This window comes from Salvelinus alpinus, chromosome 6 (assembly GCF_045679555.1).
Source record: "Salvelinus alpinus chromosome 6, SLU_Salpinus.1, whole genome shotgun sequence".
NCBI classification, from domain to species: Eukaryota; Metazoa; Chordata; class Actinopteri; order Salmoniformes; family Salmonidae; genus Salvelinus; species Salvelinus alpinus.
This window is the reverse complement of record NC_092091.1, coordinates 68,303,541-68,318,990: the sequence shown is the minus strand read 5'-3', so window position 1 is coordinate 68,318,990 and position 15,450 is coordinate 68,303,541. Positions and strand designations below refer to the sequence as shown.

The following is a 15,450-nucleotide window of genomic DNA, read 5'->3' as shown; positions in this document are numbered from 1 at the left end:
TAATCTATTCATTGAGTAAGAACGACTTTATCTCCATACAGATAAATACAGAACCTGATTTAGAGGCTGTGTCAGTAGCTGGACCTGTTTTTAGGTTACAATAGTAAATACAGCCGGGCTTTGTTATTTTGCCCCTGGCAGGAGTTATTTTGACAATACTAGTTTGACTACATGCTAGGCTAATATTACACCTGGCATGACAAACATTTCACAGGTAAATGTCATACGTTTCAATGTCCAAACTGTCAAAATGAATTGCTGACAACCACCATTACTATTGTCACAAACACCATCACAAAGAATTGTGAAATTCCAAACCCCACCATGCAACCCCTCTAAACACAACCAACCTTCCAAATCCCAGAGAAGTCCATACTGTTTCTTTAGAGACCAGCATGTGCTAAGTGACTCATATATACACTAAACAGTACCTGAACTTTGCCCTTGACAAAGGTAGTGATGTCATTCTCGTTCTCAAAGATGGACAGTGTCTGCAGGAGGTTCTGCTCCAGCCACTCCCAGTGCTCTGTGATCTCCTTACGGGAGCACCCTATGGAACGAGGGAGGGGAGAAGAGACGGAGGAGGAGATTACAATGGGCTCCCAGGAGAATGTGGAGGCATGGAGATTCACCCATTCCTCATTTTCTTTGAGACATTACAGCATGTCGTCTGATACGCTCTTCATCATTCTTACAATTGTATGCAAATTAAACATGTTTATCATACTTGGAATCCTAACCTACTCTTCTGGATACTAAGTAGTATGGAAGTACATGATTCAGGACCAGTAACAGAGACAAGGGGAAAGACAGTACAGACAGCAGTAACCAGCTGTTCAGACGGCTAATCAAGACTACTAGACACAACCCACCAGGCTATAAACCTAGGTGTTATTTTAGACTGACCTAAAAAATATATATATTTTTTTTTAACCAGGCAAGTCAGTTAAGAACAAATTCTTATTTACAATGACGGCCTAGCAACAGTGGGTTAACTGCCTTGTTCAGGGGCAGAACAACAGATTTTTACCCTGTCAGCTCGGGGATTCAATCTAGCAACCTTTCGTTTACTGGCCCAACGCTCTAACCACTAGGCTAGAGCATTGGGCCAGTGAAGGCCCACATCAGAAATGTGAACAAATCAGCTTTTTAATTACCTTAGAAATATTGTCAAAGTGTGACCATTCCTCTGTCAAGTCCACACTGACTAATGCATGTCTTTATTACTGACAGGCTTGATTATTGCAATGCACTCCTGTCTGGTCTCCCCCCTCAAAAAAAAACATTGGCCAGCTTTAATTCATTCAGAATGCCGCAGCACGTGTGCTTCCAAAGGCCAGGAGGAGAGCACAGTCACTGCATTGGTTGCCTGTTTGTTTTAGAGCGGATTTTAAAATGGCTTTATTGATTTTTAAAGCACTACGTGGGTTTGCACCTGAATACATGTCTGATATCTTAAAAGCATATGTGCCAGGTTGTCCCTCAGATCCTCTATCACTGGCCTTTCAGCTGTTCCAAAGGTCACTCTGAACCACAACGTTTGGTGAGGCTGCCTTCAACCACTATGGTCCTGGCCTTTAGAACAGCCTCTAGACATGCTTTTACTTAGGGTTCTTTTTAATCATATTCCCATATATAATCACATTTATTTTAATGCATTAGCCTCATGTGTACTGTTATTTTACTATTTTAAGTTGTCTCTTACATTTTTTATTGTCTTAGTCATTTAAATAGAAAACTTTGTTTTTATCTTTCTCACCTTTTATTTTATTTGTTAAGCACTTTAAAACGCATCCTCTAAGAAATGTGCTATATAAATAAAGTTTGATTAAATCTAGACAGCCCAGCCACTGAGATTACTTGGCCATCCCCTCTGCTCGGCCTAGATTTACTACCACACATATGGCGATAAGTTCATGGCTAGAGCGCTATTGGCTAATTAGCTTCAGATATGTTACGATCCTACTTAAAAAGGTGAAATAATAATGCCCTGCGATACAGCACACCTTAAATTCAGGGAGAATTTTGAATAGTATTGGCAGGCAAATCCCTATTGGTGCTACTGTGGCTACTTGTTAGCAGCTACTTAGCGCTAGTGAAATCTGAGAGCCAGTCAAGGCAGAGCCTGCTAGCACAGAAACCTCAGTGCAGTGTCCACTATCGTTAGAGGCCTCATCCGTCTCCCCTGTAAGTAGCCCACTGCTGCTCATCTCTTAGCTACATTAGTGATGACGTCTGGCAGACAGACTGCTCCACTCTCCCTCTGTGCTGGAGGATGGGCAGATAGGGAGAGGGGAGGAAGGAGTGGTTGCCAGCCCTCAGGAGTCTTCTTCTCTGGGCTTCCATTTCAGAGAGGGTCTTCTCTCCTGTTTCTTTCCCCTACTCCTTTTTCCATATGGGAGCACTCACTAAGGCAAATACACATGCGCGTAGTCACACACTATTCAAAGTCCTCCAACACAACACAGGCTTTTCGATCCACCACCTCCGTCTTCCCCCCATAAAGCCAGATTGAGCTACAGACCTTTCTATTGTATCATGGATGCTGTGTGTGTGCAGGACTTTCCTAAGTCAACATATTATTCTTTTGTGATGAGAAAAGTCAAATTGTTGTGTGCAATGTGTTTTGATCTTATTATTTCCGTGATCATTTCATTTTGGGTAATACAACGCAAAATAACTAAGTTATTTCTATCAATGTTATAAGGACTTAGGAAAAGTTTACATTCTAATACCGACTTTGTCATCAGTCCTTTGTATTGGTCTAGACTATATGTCTGACAGATGAGACTGACTCACAAACAAAAAGGAGAAATCAAAACATTACCGGTAGGCATGACCTACCTGGCACCCGTGACCCCCTAACTAAAACTAAACTCAAGAGTCATGGTCAAAAGGGTTGCAGTGTGAGTGTGTCTCTCCGTTCATTTAACAACAGAGCCATTGTTCATTACGTCTGGGGAGTATAGTTCTGAAGCCTCTCCTTACTTACACAATGATCCCTCTTTAAAAATAAATCTTTCCTTTCCCGCCCGCTTGTCATGTTGGGTCCGTGTGATTGCATCATGGCTCCTCCGCAGTAATAAATGATTTGTGTGACATAACTGCTCAAGGAAAGAGGCAGGTGAAGATTGGGGTTTCTGTGATGTCACAAACCATTGTAACTAGCCAAAAGAGGTGTGATGAGATAGCCCATTTGGTTGAGATCATGTCAGTATCTTACATTTACAGCCCTGAGTTAACCTTTTAGCTTTTCCATATAGGACATTAGGGTGGTTAACCCTTTAACATGCAAAGAGAGAGTGTTAACGGATGAAGTGAGCAGATGTAATGTAAGATTTACCATGCTAGCTAATTAACAAAAAAAATCATGACAGCCCCTCATATTTTAAGCGAATCACCATCAATTCCCATTCCTGGTATCCGTTTCCCCCCAGTCTAGCCCTTTAAGAGCAGTGGGCCATGACGTGATGCTTGGCATTAGCAGGAAGTGAGAACATGGTGCAGGAAGAGAGGACCTTGTGTGCAAGGGGGAGGGGGGAGAGAAAGAAAGAGCGAGAGAGAACTATACACAGACAGTACACACACAGTACACACCATGAGCAATGATCCAGTAGATTAGGGAGTCAGGTGTCTGGTAAAGGATTCTGTAGGGGGCCACTCGAGCACTGGAGTCCAGCACCACGTCCAGTGTTCCCACCAACAGACCTGCGGTGGGAGGAGCAGGGAATACCGTGGGTTAGGGAGGGAGACACTGTGGGAATATCATGATCATGTATACAACATTCTTTGGAAATTGAATAGATAATGCATTGATTGTCTTGAGGATGGAAAATAAAACCTGTAAGTGATCCAAGAACTTAAAAGCAAATACAAACAAGTCATGAATCCTCCCCCTAAAAAATGACTTCAAAGCAAAACCCAACAAAAGAGTTTCTGTTTTAGCCCATTTCGGACACGTAACAAAGCACCCCCCTCCACCATGTGAGACAGCAGACCGTTCTGGTACATTAACCCTTGTTAGACCACTTATGCTCTCCTCGAAAGGCCCTTGATGGAGCCCTCCGGCTATGAGATCACCACTTATGAAATAGAGGGAGGAGGAAGGGGCATTTAGGGCTGACGGGCAGCTGTGGCTTTCCTGTCTTGACTGCTTCATGCCCAATTTATATTATAGGACCAAACCGAGCCACACAAACCAGGGCTGTGCCCGTATCTACAAAGCATCTCAGAGTAGGAGTGCTGAACTCAGATCGGTTTAGCCTTTTAGATCGTAATTAGATACGTTTATATGGACAGGTGGGGACCTGATCTTAGATCAGCACTCCTACTCTGAGACATTTAGTGGATGGGGTCTGGGCTGGCCTGGTTACACATCCACCCTAGTTGCTGGAACTGTGCTGGAAAAGAAAGTTAAAAAAATATCCCAGCCAGCACAGTTCGGTTCAGGTTGGCACTAATGTGTGAATCTGGTATCAATGTTCTTGTATGGAGAAGTGGGGTGGATGGGCAGATGGCACAGAGCTCAGATTTCCCATGTGACAGATCGATGCGGAGAGAAGGTGAGAGTAAAGTCACCTGGAATAAAAAGGACGAATCCCCTATAATCTAATGGAGAAGGGATGAATCCCCTATAATCTAGTGAACGAGGGAAGTGGAGAGATAGATGGACAGATTACGGACTTATGACAGCTGAAAGAAGCCAATAACTCCTGTCTCTAAGAGTTGTTTTATCACTCTAATGCTTCTCATCTCTGATACAGTAATAATACATGACTAGTGTCTAGCTACTGTCTATTGTAAACCACAAGATCAGAAAATCAGAAGAAACTGGTACCACAATTCCAAAAAAAGTCTCGTTTTTTTTATGCCTTGGGGTCTACACTAACATGTTGTCATCAAAGTTTGAGTGGAAATGACACTCCAACAAACTCAACCTTTGATAGAAAGAAGCTTTTTGACTGCCATATTCCACAGTTTGCCCCGAAACTTTATTCCCTATTGGGAATTTTACCATTGCCACGACAGCTTTTTGCCAGTGGCGCATCGGACGCATACAATTCTATGAGTCACACAGACCGAGATAGACGAAAAGAGCAATATGGGGAGAGAGGGGGACAGAGACAGACAGGGAGAGAGATAGACATGCAGAAATGGAGCAAGAGAAACCAAAACAGCCAGTCTGGATGATATTCTTCCCTCTATACATAATGTCTGCTGGAGGACTTCTGGGACACCACTCATCTCCACTAGCTGCTCTAATGAAGACATCTGAATACAATTACATCTCTGGGGCTCCATTTCTCCCTCCCTCTATTCTCCTCTCTCCTGTTTTCTCTCTTTTAATCCTATGCAGGGCGCAATAAAAGGTTAGGACGAATTCAATGAGAAGTGCTTAAATAATGATTAAAGGCAAATAGATAATTAATATATCATTAACATATTAATTGAATATGATCAAAAACGGCTGTAAATATCACAGAGTGGGCCTTTAATAGGCAGTAAGGGCAATTCAGGTTTCACACTGGATGGTCGTAAACAATATGGCCGTCGGTTCTGACAAGTGTTAAGGGCTTGAGATTTCCCATCTGAACTAAGCCTATACCTGTAGTTGCACTCACCGTGAACAAAACCCAGCAGACAAACTTTCAACTGTATCTTCACATTAGTCACCATTGATAAGGTTACTGTACAGTTATAATATTTATTTGTTTCAAGTGTTAACTACAATGGCAAAGCAGAACAAAGCTACAGTATGAAATCACAGGGAAACAGAAAATAAACTAGATGGGAGAGAACAGAACAGCTTGGCCGATATACAAAAGGTTTGTGTGTTAGCCTCCATTTCAAAGGGTTAGCACAGACACCGAAGCTGTTGTTGTTACTTGGGGCTGGCTAATGACAGGATCTGGGCTTTTCTGACAAACATGTTGTGGGCATAAAATGACATTTTCAGTTTCAAACACTTGTTTCTGTTGAACAGTGTTAAGTCCAGTTCTGGAACCCCCAGGGTTGCACATTTTTGGTCTAGCCCAGCACTAACACCACATTCAACTAAGAACATGAGTTGACTAGTTGAATTGAATGTGCTTGTGCTGGGCTGACACATGTGCAACCATGGGGGTTACCTCAAGACATGGATTTGCAGAACACTGAACCAATACCTGTGAAGCACCTCAGTTGGGTAGGCAGGGCATGACCTGAACCCAGCGGTGTTGCAGGGATGTGTGTTAGGGGTTAACACAGGAAATACAGGTGTCAAGCACAACAAAAGAGACCACTGACGAGTGAGACCCACTGAAGGATGACACCCACAACATCCTGTGACTTCTACGACTGCATGCAACCTACAGCTCACACCGCGCACTCCAAATAATCTACACAGTTAAGATATCAACAGCAATGGAGAGGATTAGTATGCATGGTATTTTATGAAGAATGAATTAGTGCACCCTACATCATCGTGACAATATTATTTGTTTTGATCAGAGGGCTACTTTCCCCTCAGAACACATGATCCTACACCATGCTATAATAACAAGAGTTAACATGAGCTACTGTACTGTGGTGTTTTGTATATGGTGAAGAGAAGGCGGACCCCAGACCTATAGCTTGGTGTTTACCCTTTAATCTATAACATGAACTTTGGGAAACCACACAATTGTCTGTGACTATATGTTCCTATACATTTGATTGTACTTTCAACACCTCCCACGTAACTAACACACACACACACGACCAAAGAAAAACAAGATGTACAGAAACTAAGCTCCAATGATGAGAAATGCTTCCTTTGTTGTGGGTGGGGATGGAAAGAAACGAGCCCGAGTCTACATACAGTAGACTGGAGAACAGACCAGCATCATGTGATGTTTTGGACTTTTTATAGATTGGAGAAGCCAGGAAACAAGGTCAGAAGCTGGGCTGCCTATTGTTACTTAGTAAAGCTCCATTCTCTGTTCAGCTGAGACGGCTAGTTCCTACTTTCCACTCAAGAGTGGGGGAAAAAAACATCTTTGAGCAAAAGCAATCGGTTTTCCTCTCCTTTTCATCGGTCTCCGTCCTGCTTTCTGTTGGGTCTATTTCAGTGTTTCATCTGGAAAAATGTGTAGCAGTGTAGAGGAAGTTCCAATGGGGATTGAAGGAAGGGTCCCTCCTCACCCTTGCTTTGGGGGTCTGGGTTCCCTGCCAGATCATTTTTATGGAGAAGGACTGAGTAGCGCAGTACTGGTGACTTATTAAAAAAATGACTTTCTACTCCAAAAATTTAATTATGCTGACACCATCTAAAATATAATTTCCACCTCCAGAAATGAGCGCACTAACACATTTGTAAAATTATTTTGAAAAAATATTTTAACATATTGGACAATGCATATAGTCTATGCATGGTCCATATTATCAGGTATGCCATTAGCAATAAGCATTATCACCTGTAGCCCAACTGATGCAGAGAAGTGCAAATAAATAGTCTGAAGCATGGGACTACCTGTCTGCAGTTACCCTATTGGGCTAATCATTAGCCAATTATTTTAACTAGTTATTATGCATAAACACAGTGAATATAATGTAGAGCTAGCTACCTGTTAGGGTAACTAGTCACCCGGGGTAACACACCCCCTGCCTGTACTTAAGGTATGGTGGTGTTTTACCTCAAAGTTATCCTACAATTGACCAGTGTTACATTTATCCCAAATATCCCCAATGCACTAAAAACTGCCTGGTGCAGTTCGTGCATATTTAGGAGTTGAGAAATATGCATGCATCGACTGCTTGTCAGAATGCATGTTTCCCTCCTTATGGCACTTGAATGTGCCACGGAAATAATATTTATCTTGCATAGAACACACAAAAACAAGCCGACTATAAAAGATGAACTATTCTACTACGGGGTTACCCGATTTCTATATTCATTACTTGTTTGTTTGCAGAGGAAAAGTAAATGTGGACTGTTCTATCATCGGCAGAAATATTTTCTCATGTTCAATATTTTTTGGGACGTGGCGGTAATGATTTTGCTGTGGAGCAGCACCACCAGCACCACCACCAGCACCACCACCAGCAGAAACACTGGTCTATATTCTCCCAAGTACTGACACAGCACCTAATCACCCCACTGGCTGAGAATCAATGTTGTTTCAAATAACAAGAACCTGATACGAAGTCACACCATACATGTTATTTTAAGTCATGTTTCTCTAACCGAACCCCCTGTAACACAACTGTAGTGTTATTCCTTTTCTTCTTTCCCAAGCCTCAATGTGTACCTCCAGGTCAGAGGTCACCAGATAAGACAGATAGGTGATGTAAAGCAGCAGATGATTGTGTGGGTAATGGTCGATGGTTAAAGAGGTCGATGGTTAGAAGTCTAGTCCAAGTGTCTATTGAGGGCGATGTCATCATGTGTACGTGATGTTAGTCACCCAACACATGTAGGCCTAGTAGAGTTTCAGGTCATAACGATTCCAAAATGTCACACTATTGTGAAATGTTAGGTAATATAGGTTAGCTTATTGTCCCTTGGATAGTGTCATTTTTGCATTGAAAGTATCATATGGTGAATAAGCTACAATCCAACATTTGGGGTGGAAGGTAGCCTAGTGGTTAGAGCATTGGACCAGTACCCGAAAGGTCGCTAGTTCTAACTCCCGAACCGACAAGGTGAAAAATCTGCCCATGTGCCCTTGAGCAAAGCACTTAACCCAAATTGCTCCAGCGTCGCCGAAGATAATGGCAGACCCTGGCAGAGACACCACTCTCCGAGGGTGTCTCAAGGAGTGGGGATATGCAAAAACAAACATTTCCAATTCACATGTGTATTAATACACAATTGTACAAGTGGGAAATAGAACCAATATAAGCACCTACCAAATTATTATCGTCAACATTTCACAATTGAAGCGTGACATTTTTCAAATCTTATGACTTAAGATTGATTTAGGGGAACTAGTCGTCTATAATGAAACTGTAAAAGAAAAATCTGTTTCCAGTCTCTATAAATCAATTAAATCAAAAAAATGATAATGTTGACTTTTCCTCATATCAAGTAGCCTCATAAATATGGCTATAAGTCAAAAAGCGTTGGCCCTGGTGCCCTTCCATATGCCCCAGGAGGACCAGGTGCTCGCTTGGCTTTCTCTGCCCGCTGAAAGGGGGTGTTTACTGGGCAGTGCCAGTCATTGTGCCCGGGCTCTCTCCTCTCCTCAGCAGGCCAACTGGCACACCACACGGTCCGCTCAGTATTCACATAACAATGACATCATCACATATCGCCACCGCACGCTTTGTGTCGCTATTGTCGCTGCCCCGAGACAATAGGGAGAGGCAGAGTGTTGGTTCGGGGGCTAACTTTCAGTCGCTGGCATGCGGGAAAAATAACGGCTCCGTCCATCAGTAAAATGTCAGCGAAATGTCTTGTTGCTGACCAATGAAGTGAGATACTTGCAGGCCATTTTGTCTCCCCTTGTCATATTCATTACTGGCTGGCTAACACTGAGGACAGCAGTACACAGTCCAACTCTCTTTGACTACATAGGACTACATTTCCTACTACATAGGAAATAGTGCACCATTTTAGATGCAGACACAGGACCTATGGTCCTTAAAATTATTGCTCCTCCCTGATGTAGCAGTCCTCCTAGTGACTGTGGACTAATTTGGATGAGTGAGTGAAGTAGAAGAGGAATAGAGGAGAGGAGTAGAGAAAGGAGAGGGAGAGATGATTCAGCATGTACTACTCCTGCCGGGAAGAAAGAGTGTGCCTTTGCTCTGCATGTCTCCCTGTGTATGGGTTGTCTCAGTGGCATTCAAAATTCAGTACGGGGAATGACACATCACCAGCCATTTTAACATTCCCTGGGCGTGCTGGGCTCTAATCAATCACATGTTCATTTCCATTTATTGGAGCCTTTTAACAGACGCAAGTGCTGGAATATGTCTTCCCTGTCAGGGGAGATGTGTCCAGCCTTATGTTAGCTAGCTAGTAGCCTAATGAGATTACAATTGGAGTGAACTAAGCACAGTCAATGATTATCTATTTAACAAATCTATGCATTTCTTTCCTTGTTTTCTTAATGGTTTAAAGGGTATATAGAAGGCTTACTCTTTGCAACAATATTAGTTACAATTTTCCAGGATCACCTAAAGTACAAAGGCCTACATAAATAGCCCAGATCTTGGGATGCTGATCAATAGGGTACATTAGCTGCTGAATGCCCACTAACTCCATAAGGGTACAACTCCATGTAGTTCTGTGGGGGGTGGTCCATAAATATACAACAATGGCCCTATGACTATTCTGAGCCTAAAACATTCAGATAAAATCATTCAGATAAAATCACACCTGCATTTGTCTAGTTATAGTAGCTCCCGAGTGGCACAGCGGCCTAAGGCACTGCATCTCAATTCGATCCCGGGCTGTATCACAACCGGCTGTGATCGGGAGTCCCATAGGGTGGCGCGCAATTGGCCCAGCGTCATCCGGGTTAGGGGAGGGTTTGGCCATCATTGTAAAATAAGAATTTGTTATTAACTGACATGCCTAGTTAAATAAATAAAATATAGTAGTAGGGGCTATTAGGGTCACGTGTCTATTCATTCATACCGGTCTACATCCCCTCATGCCATTGTCACCCCTTTGATACCCGAGTGACCTGACCTCTATCCCTCACTACGCATGCAATCTTCTCTCCATCACTAAACATCTGTGAGGCATGAATAATCTCCCAAACCAAGCGAGAGACCCGGCCAGGGGACAATCATTTGGTTTGGCACTGCTTGCATCACAGCTGTAATAGCGTTAAATAATCCTAGCCAAGTATATCTGAACTCGACGATAGAACATTCGTGGAGTTGAGCTATGCTTGGCTACAATAATCCATGATTTAGAGACGGAGAGAGAGACAGTTATATGTATCTCACCCGCTAGTCCTCCTCCGCCGTCCCCGTGGCCCTTGCGTTTCTGGAGGATGAAATAGGGATTTGCTCGCTCGGTTATCCACAACGCACCCGCTTGCAACACCTCTTCAGGGTGCACCCACATCTTCGTCTTGTTGATTCTAAAAGCACATCAAATCCAGCTGATTCAGGCGGTGCCTGTCAAATGAACTGGAATGCTGGTTCGGTCTGTCCAGTGGCTGAGGTTCGATGCAGGTCCACCGAATAACACGTACAATTGGACAAGGACAACTTGGTTACAGGGTAGGTATAGAACTATGACAGCATGAAGGCCCTATTTATTCGCTAAAAACACGCAAAAATAAAATACACTCTCCAAACTTCCATTCACGGCTGCGTGAGAGGTGATTGGATTCCAGCCGTGCACGCCAAATATGCAAAAAAAAAGGTGTGCAATACATTCAGTGGAACTCAATTACTAGGTGGCACAATAAAGCGGTTTTCGCATTAAAACAACCGAATCTGACAGATTTCGGTAGGGATGGATCTGAGAGCGACACTTCGGTTCGGTCTTTGTTGTTTATCATCTGTGTTGTAACCGCTGTCAGGTGGATATCGATGCCGCGGACGAGTCCTCGTTCATCGGTCGTCAGATATTTCAGAATGAGCGATGGTTGGACGCAAAATAATGTGCCCACAAGCACGTTATATCCATTAGGCTATTTACAACCTACTATCCAACATATATGTATGCTGCCTGCCTCCACATCGAACAACAATGTCATTTAATACAACCCACTCTCTAGCGCCGCTACGGCACAGCTCGGTATCAACAACACGCGTCATAGAGTGGCCACATCACTACGTCAACTTTGTGGGAGGTGGTTGCATAATTATAGCCTAGGCCCTACGTGGTAATAAAGTATGAATTCAAATGACTAAAGTTGTTCATCGATATGACTTGGCTACTGTTTACAAATATCAGGTGTCGAAGCTGTCTTCAGGCGCAAAGCTGTCACTGCTGGCTCTTGCTGTTTTGCATTTGTTGTTTTTGCCACCTGGTACCAATTAGTGGATCAATTGTAATGGTTTCCTTCATCTGTACTTTATTCTTTAATGCAAATACAATCAAAGCAATATTATAAGCAAATACAATTGCCATAACTTACACCTATGTCCAGTGGGTTTTACAATGACATGCCACACACATTTGGGATTTCTTAAAAACTTGAGAAGGGGGTGTTTAAGAATGAAAACGTTGAATTTGTAAATTCCCAGTTAGAGGGCTGAAAAGGTACACAAAAATCCTATCCAGTTTCAAACATCAGTTCCTTCAACACCACACACCCACAAACCTGTCAGACATGAGTCAACAAATGTTTGTGTGTCAACATGTTGGGTAAATATGTGGGATTTGATGGAGATAGAAATGGTTTATATTCCACAACGTCTCTCTGTCTACAGTATGTGGTCCATGGTCTGCTAAAGGCCTGTACTTAACTGTGCTTTTTTTATATCTATGTGTGTGGGTCTAGCTTTGCTAAACTGACTGCACTTTAAGGTTTCACAGCTTCCATCGACGCGTGGGAGACCTTGTCTGAGGTTGCTCGACTTTCCCTCGACAGACCACATTAAGTAAAAGGGTTTCGGCGCTGCAGAGACGAGACCGATGTCGCTACGTTTTCTGTTTTTTGTTTTTGTCGGTTTAGACTGAGGCCGAAGGTAGGGACAAGCAGATGTGCATAGTGCACAATTTTTTTACCCTCCACCTATTCACCAGTAACCACAGTGGGGCTATGTTAGGGGCTCTGTTCAGTCAGTGTTTGTGTACATAGTCTGGAGGAGCAGTTTCAACCACAGATGTGGGGGATGGAAACTTGACATTTAGGACTAACAAACAAACCCACTGACATAATGCCGACTCAAAGGGACCCCCTAAATACGTGTAATTGAGTTCACAAGATCTCATTTCCAACTGAAGTTTACTCTGTTCTCTTTTCTTTCTTAAAGATACCTTTTACACTCTTCCACTAGATCGAAAAGTCCCTCTAAGTTTCACCCTGTTTCATCTACAAAACTTTTTGTGTTTCTAGCCTCAACTTTTCTTCTGTCACTCAAAAGCACCTTAAATCTAGGGCAGGATTCAAGTGAGGCTTACCTTTCTGCCATTTAGTGGGCAGAGGGGCAAATTAATTCATAATTGGATTGGGTTTATGTGTAGAGTTCATTAAATGTTATGCTACACAAAAATAAATAACACATTTTTCTAAACTAATCCAACCAGTTAGTTAGATGTTTTAATCCCATTACTGAAATAGTTGTCAGTTTAAATGGCTTAGACTTCCATTTCCTACTGAGACAAGCTCTCCTGACAGAGATGGGGATTTCTTCAATGCTTTTTTACTGTCAGGCAGACATCAGGGATTGAGGCTTTCAAGCTTCGCTCTCAGTCCCAGTCGAGTTAAACCCTTCATGGTTGAGTTGATCGTGGAGAGCTGCTTTCCGCTTGGCAGTAGGGCCTTCCTCCCTGCCTTCTCTTACCATCACAGAACCAAAACAGAACTATCTGTTCCATAGCTTTGCATCTGACACATCCTCACATCCCCATTTTAGAAGCAGTCCTTCCCTTAAAAAAAACGGAAGCAGAACTGAAACAAGGGTTCCCATTCTAAGGAAATGTTGCTTTTCCTGCCCCTGTTCTGTTGTGAGCTGCCAAAACCCCGAAATCAATACAGCGGTGCTACGGTAAACACTCCTTGAAGGAGAAAACACCTAAAGTAAGGATTTCCCCAGTATATAACTGAATAAGGAAAGGGGGATACCTAGTCAGCTGCACAGCTGAATGCATTCAACCAAAATGTGTCTTCCGCATTTCACCCAACCCCTCTGAATCAGAGAGGTGCAAGGCGCTGCCTTATTCAATGTCATCGGCGCAGTTGTTGTTTAACTGCCTTGCTCAAGGGCAAAAGACCAGATTTTTCCATCTTGCCGACTCGGGATCCAAACCAGAGACCATTCGGTTACTGGCCCCACACTCTTAACTGCTAGGCTACCTGGGCACCCCAGAATAGCATAGTTAGTGTATGTCATATTTAGGCTATTTCTAGGGTATAGGCAGTGGTGTAAAGTACTTAAGTACAAATTCTTTAAAGTACTACTTAAGTAGATTTTTGGGGTATCTGTACTTTACTTTACTATTTATCTTTTTGACAACTTTCACTTTTACTTCACTACATTCCTAAAGAAAATAATGTACTTTTTCCCCCATTAATTTCCCCTGACACCCAAAAGTACTCGTTACATTTTGGATGCTTAGCAGAACAGGAAAATTGTCCAATTCACGCACTTATCAAAAGAATGCGTGGTCATCCACCTCTGGCTATCCGTACATTTTCAAAACAAGAAAATGGTGCCACCTGTTTTGCGTAATATAATGAATTTGAAATGATTTATACTTTGACTTTGACTTTTGATGTTTAAGTATATTTTAGCAATTACATTTACTTTGATACTTAAGTATATTCAGAACCAAATACTTTTAGACTTTTACTCAAGTAGTATTTTACTGGGTGACTTTCACTTTTAGTTGAGGAACATTCTATTAAATTAAGGTATCTATACTTTTACTTAAGTCTGACAACTGCTACTTTTTCCACCACTGGGTGTAGGGAACCTAAATAAAAAATGGCAGTTTATTATTGGTTATTGACAGATTCATTCCACATTCAAGGAATGAAGGGGGCTTTTGAGAAATGGAGAAGACCACATGCAGATCAAACGGGTCGATAGTGAAGCCTTGAAGAAAGAGAACAGTCGGCCTGTTTGAAGATTGTGTTATTGCTGTTGTCTGTATTATTACCTCTAACCAGTGGTGGAAAAGGTATCCAATTGTCATAATTCTGTAAAAGTAAAGATACCGTAATAGAAAATTCCTAATTAAAATTCCTGACCTTCTAGGTAAAGTTGCAAAGAAAAAGCCCTATCTCAGACTGGCCAATAAAAATAAAAGATTAAGATGGGCAAAAGAACACAGACACTGGACAGAGGAACTCTGCCTAGAAGGCCAGCATCCCGGAGTCACCTCAACACCTCACTGTTGACGTTGAGACTGGTGTTTTGCGGGTACTATTTAATGAAGCTGCCAGTTGAGGACTTGTGAGGCATCTGTTTCTCAGACTAGACACTCTAATGTACTTGTTCTCTTGCTCAGTTGTGCACCGGAGCCTCCCACTCCTCTTTCTATTCTGGTTAGAACCAGTTTGCGCTGTTCTGTGAAGGGAGTAGTACACAGCGTTGTACGAGATCTTCAGTTTCTTGGCAATTTCTCACCTTCATTTCTCAGAACAAGAATAGACTGACAATTTTCAGAAGAAAGTTATTTGTTTCTGGCCATTTTGAGCCTGTAATCAAACCCACAAATGCTGATGCTCCAGATACTCAACTAGTCTAAAGAAGGCCAGTTTTATTGCTTCTTTAACCAGCACAACAGTTTTCAGCTGGCTAACATAATTGCAAACGGGTTTTCTAATGATCAATTAGTCTTTTAAAATGATA

The 15,450-nt window shown here is 42.4% G+C and overlaps 1 protein-coding gene across 1 annotated transcript in view; it reads right to left on the bottom strand.

Annotated features, from left to right (window-relative positions):
* tbc1d9 (TBC1 domain family, member 9 (with GRAM domain)) overlaps positions 1–11,713 on the bottom strand; it is a 34,377-nt gene extending 22,664 nt beyond the window's left edge. Inside the window, exons 1-3 of the mRNA XM_071407541.1 lie at positions 10,921–11,713; positions 3,598–3,708; positions 432–550 (exon numbers count right to left, since the gene is read on the bottom strand). Of these exons, the coding sequence (XP_071263642.1) occupies positions 432–550; positions 3,598–3,708; positions 10,921–11,041 (351 nt within the window). The 5' untranslated portion in view covers positions 11,042–11,713. The remainder of the gene's footprint in view (positions 1–431; positions 551–3,597; positions 3,709–10,920) is intronic.
* Positions 11,714–15,450: the final 3,737 nt, after the last annotated feature.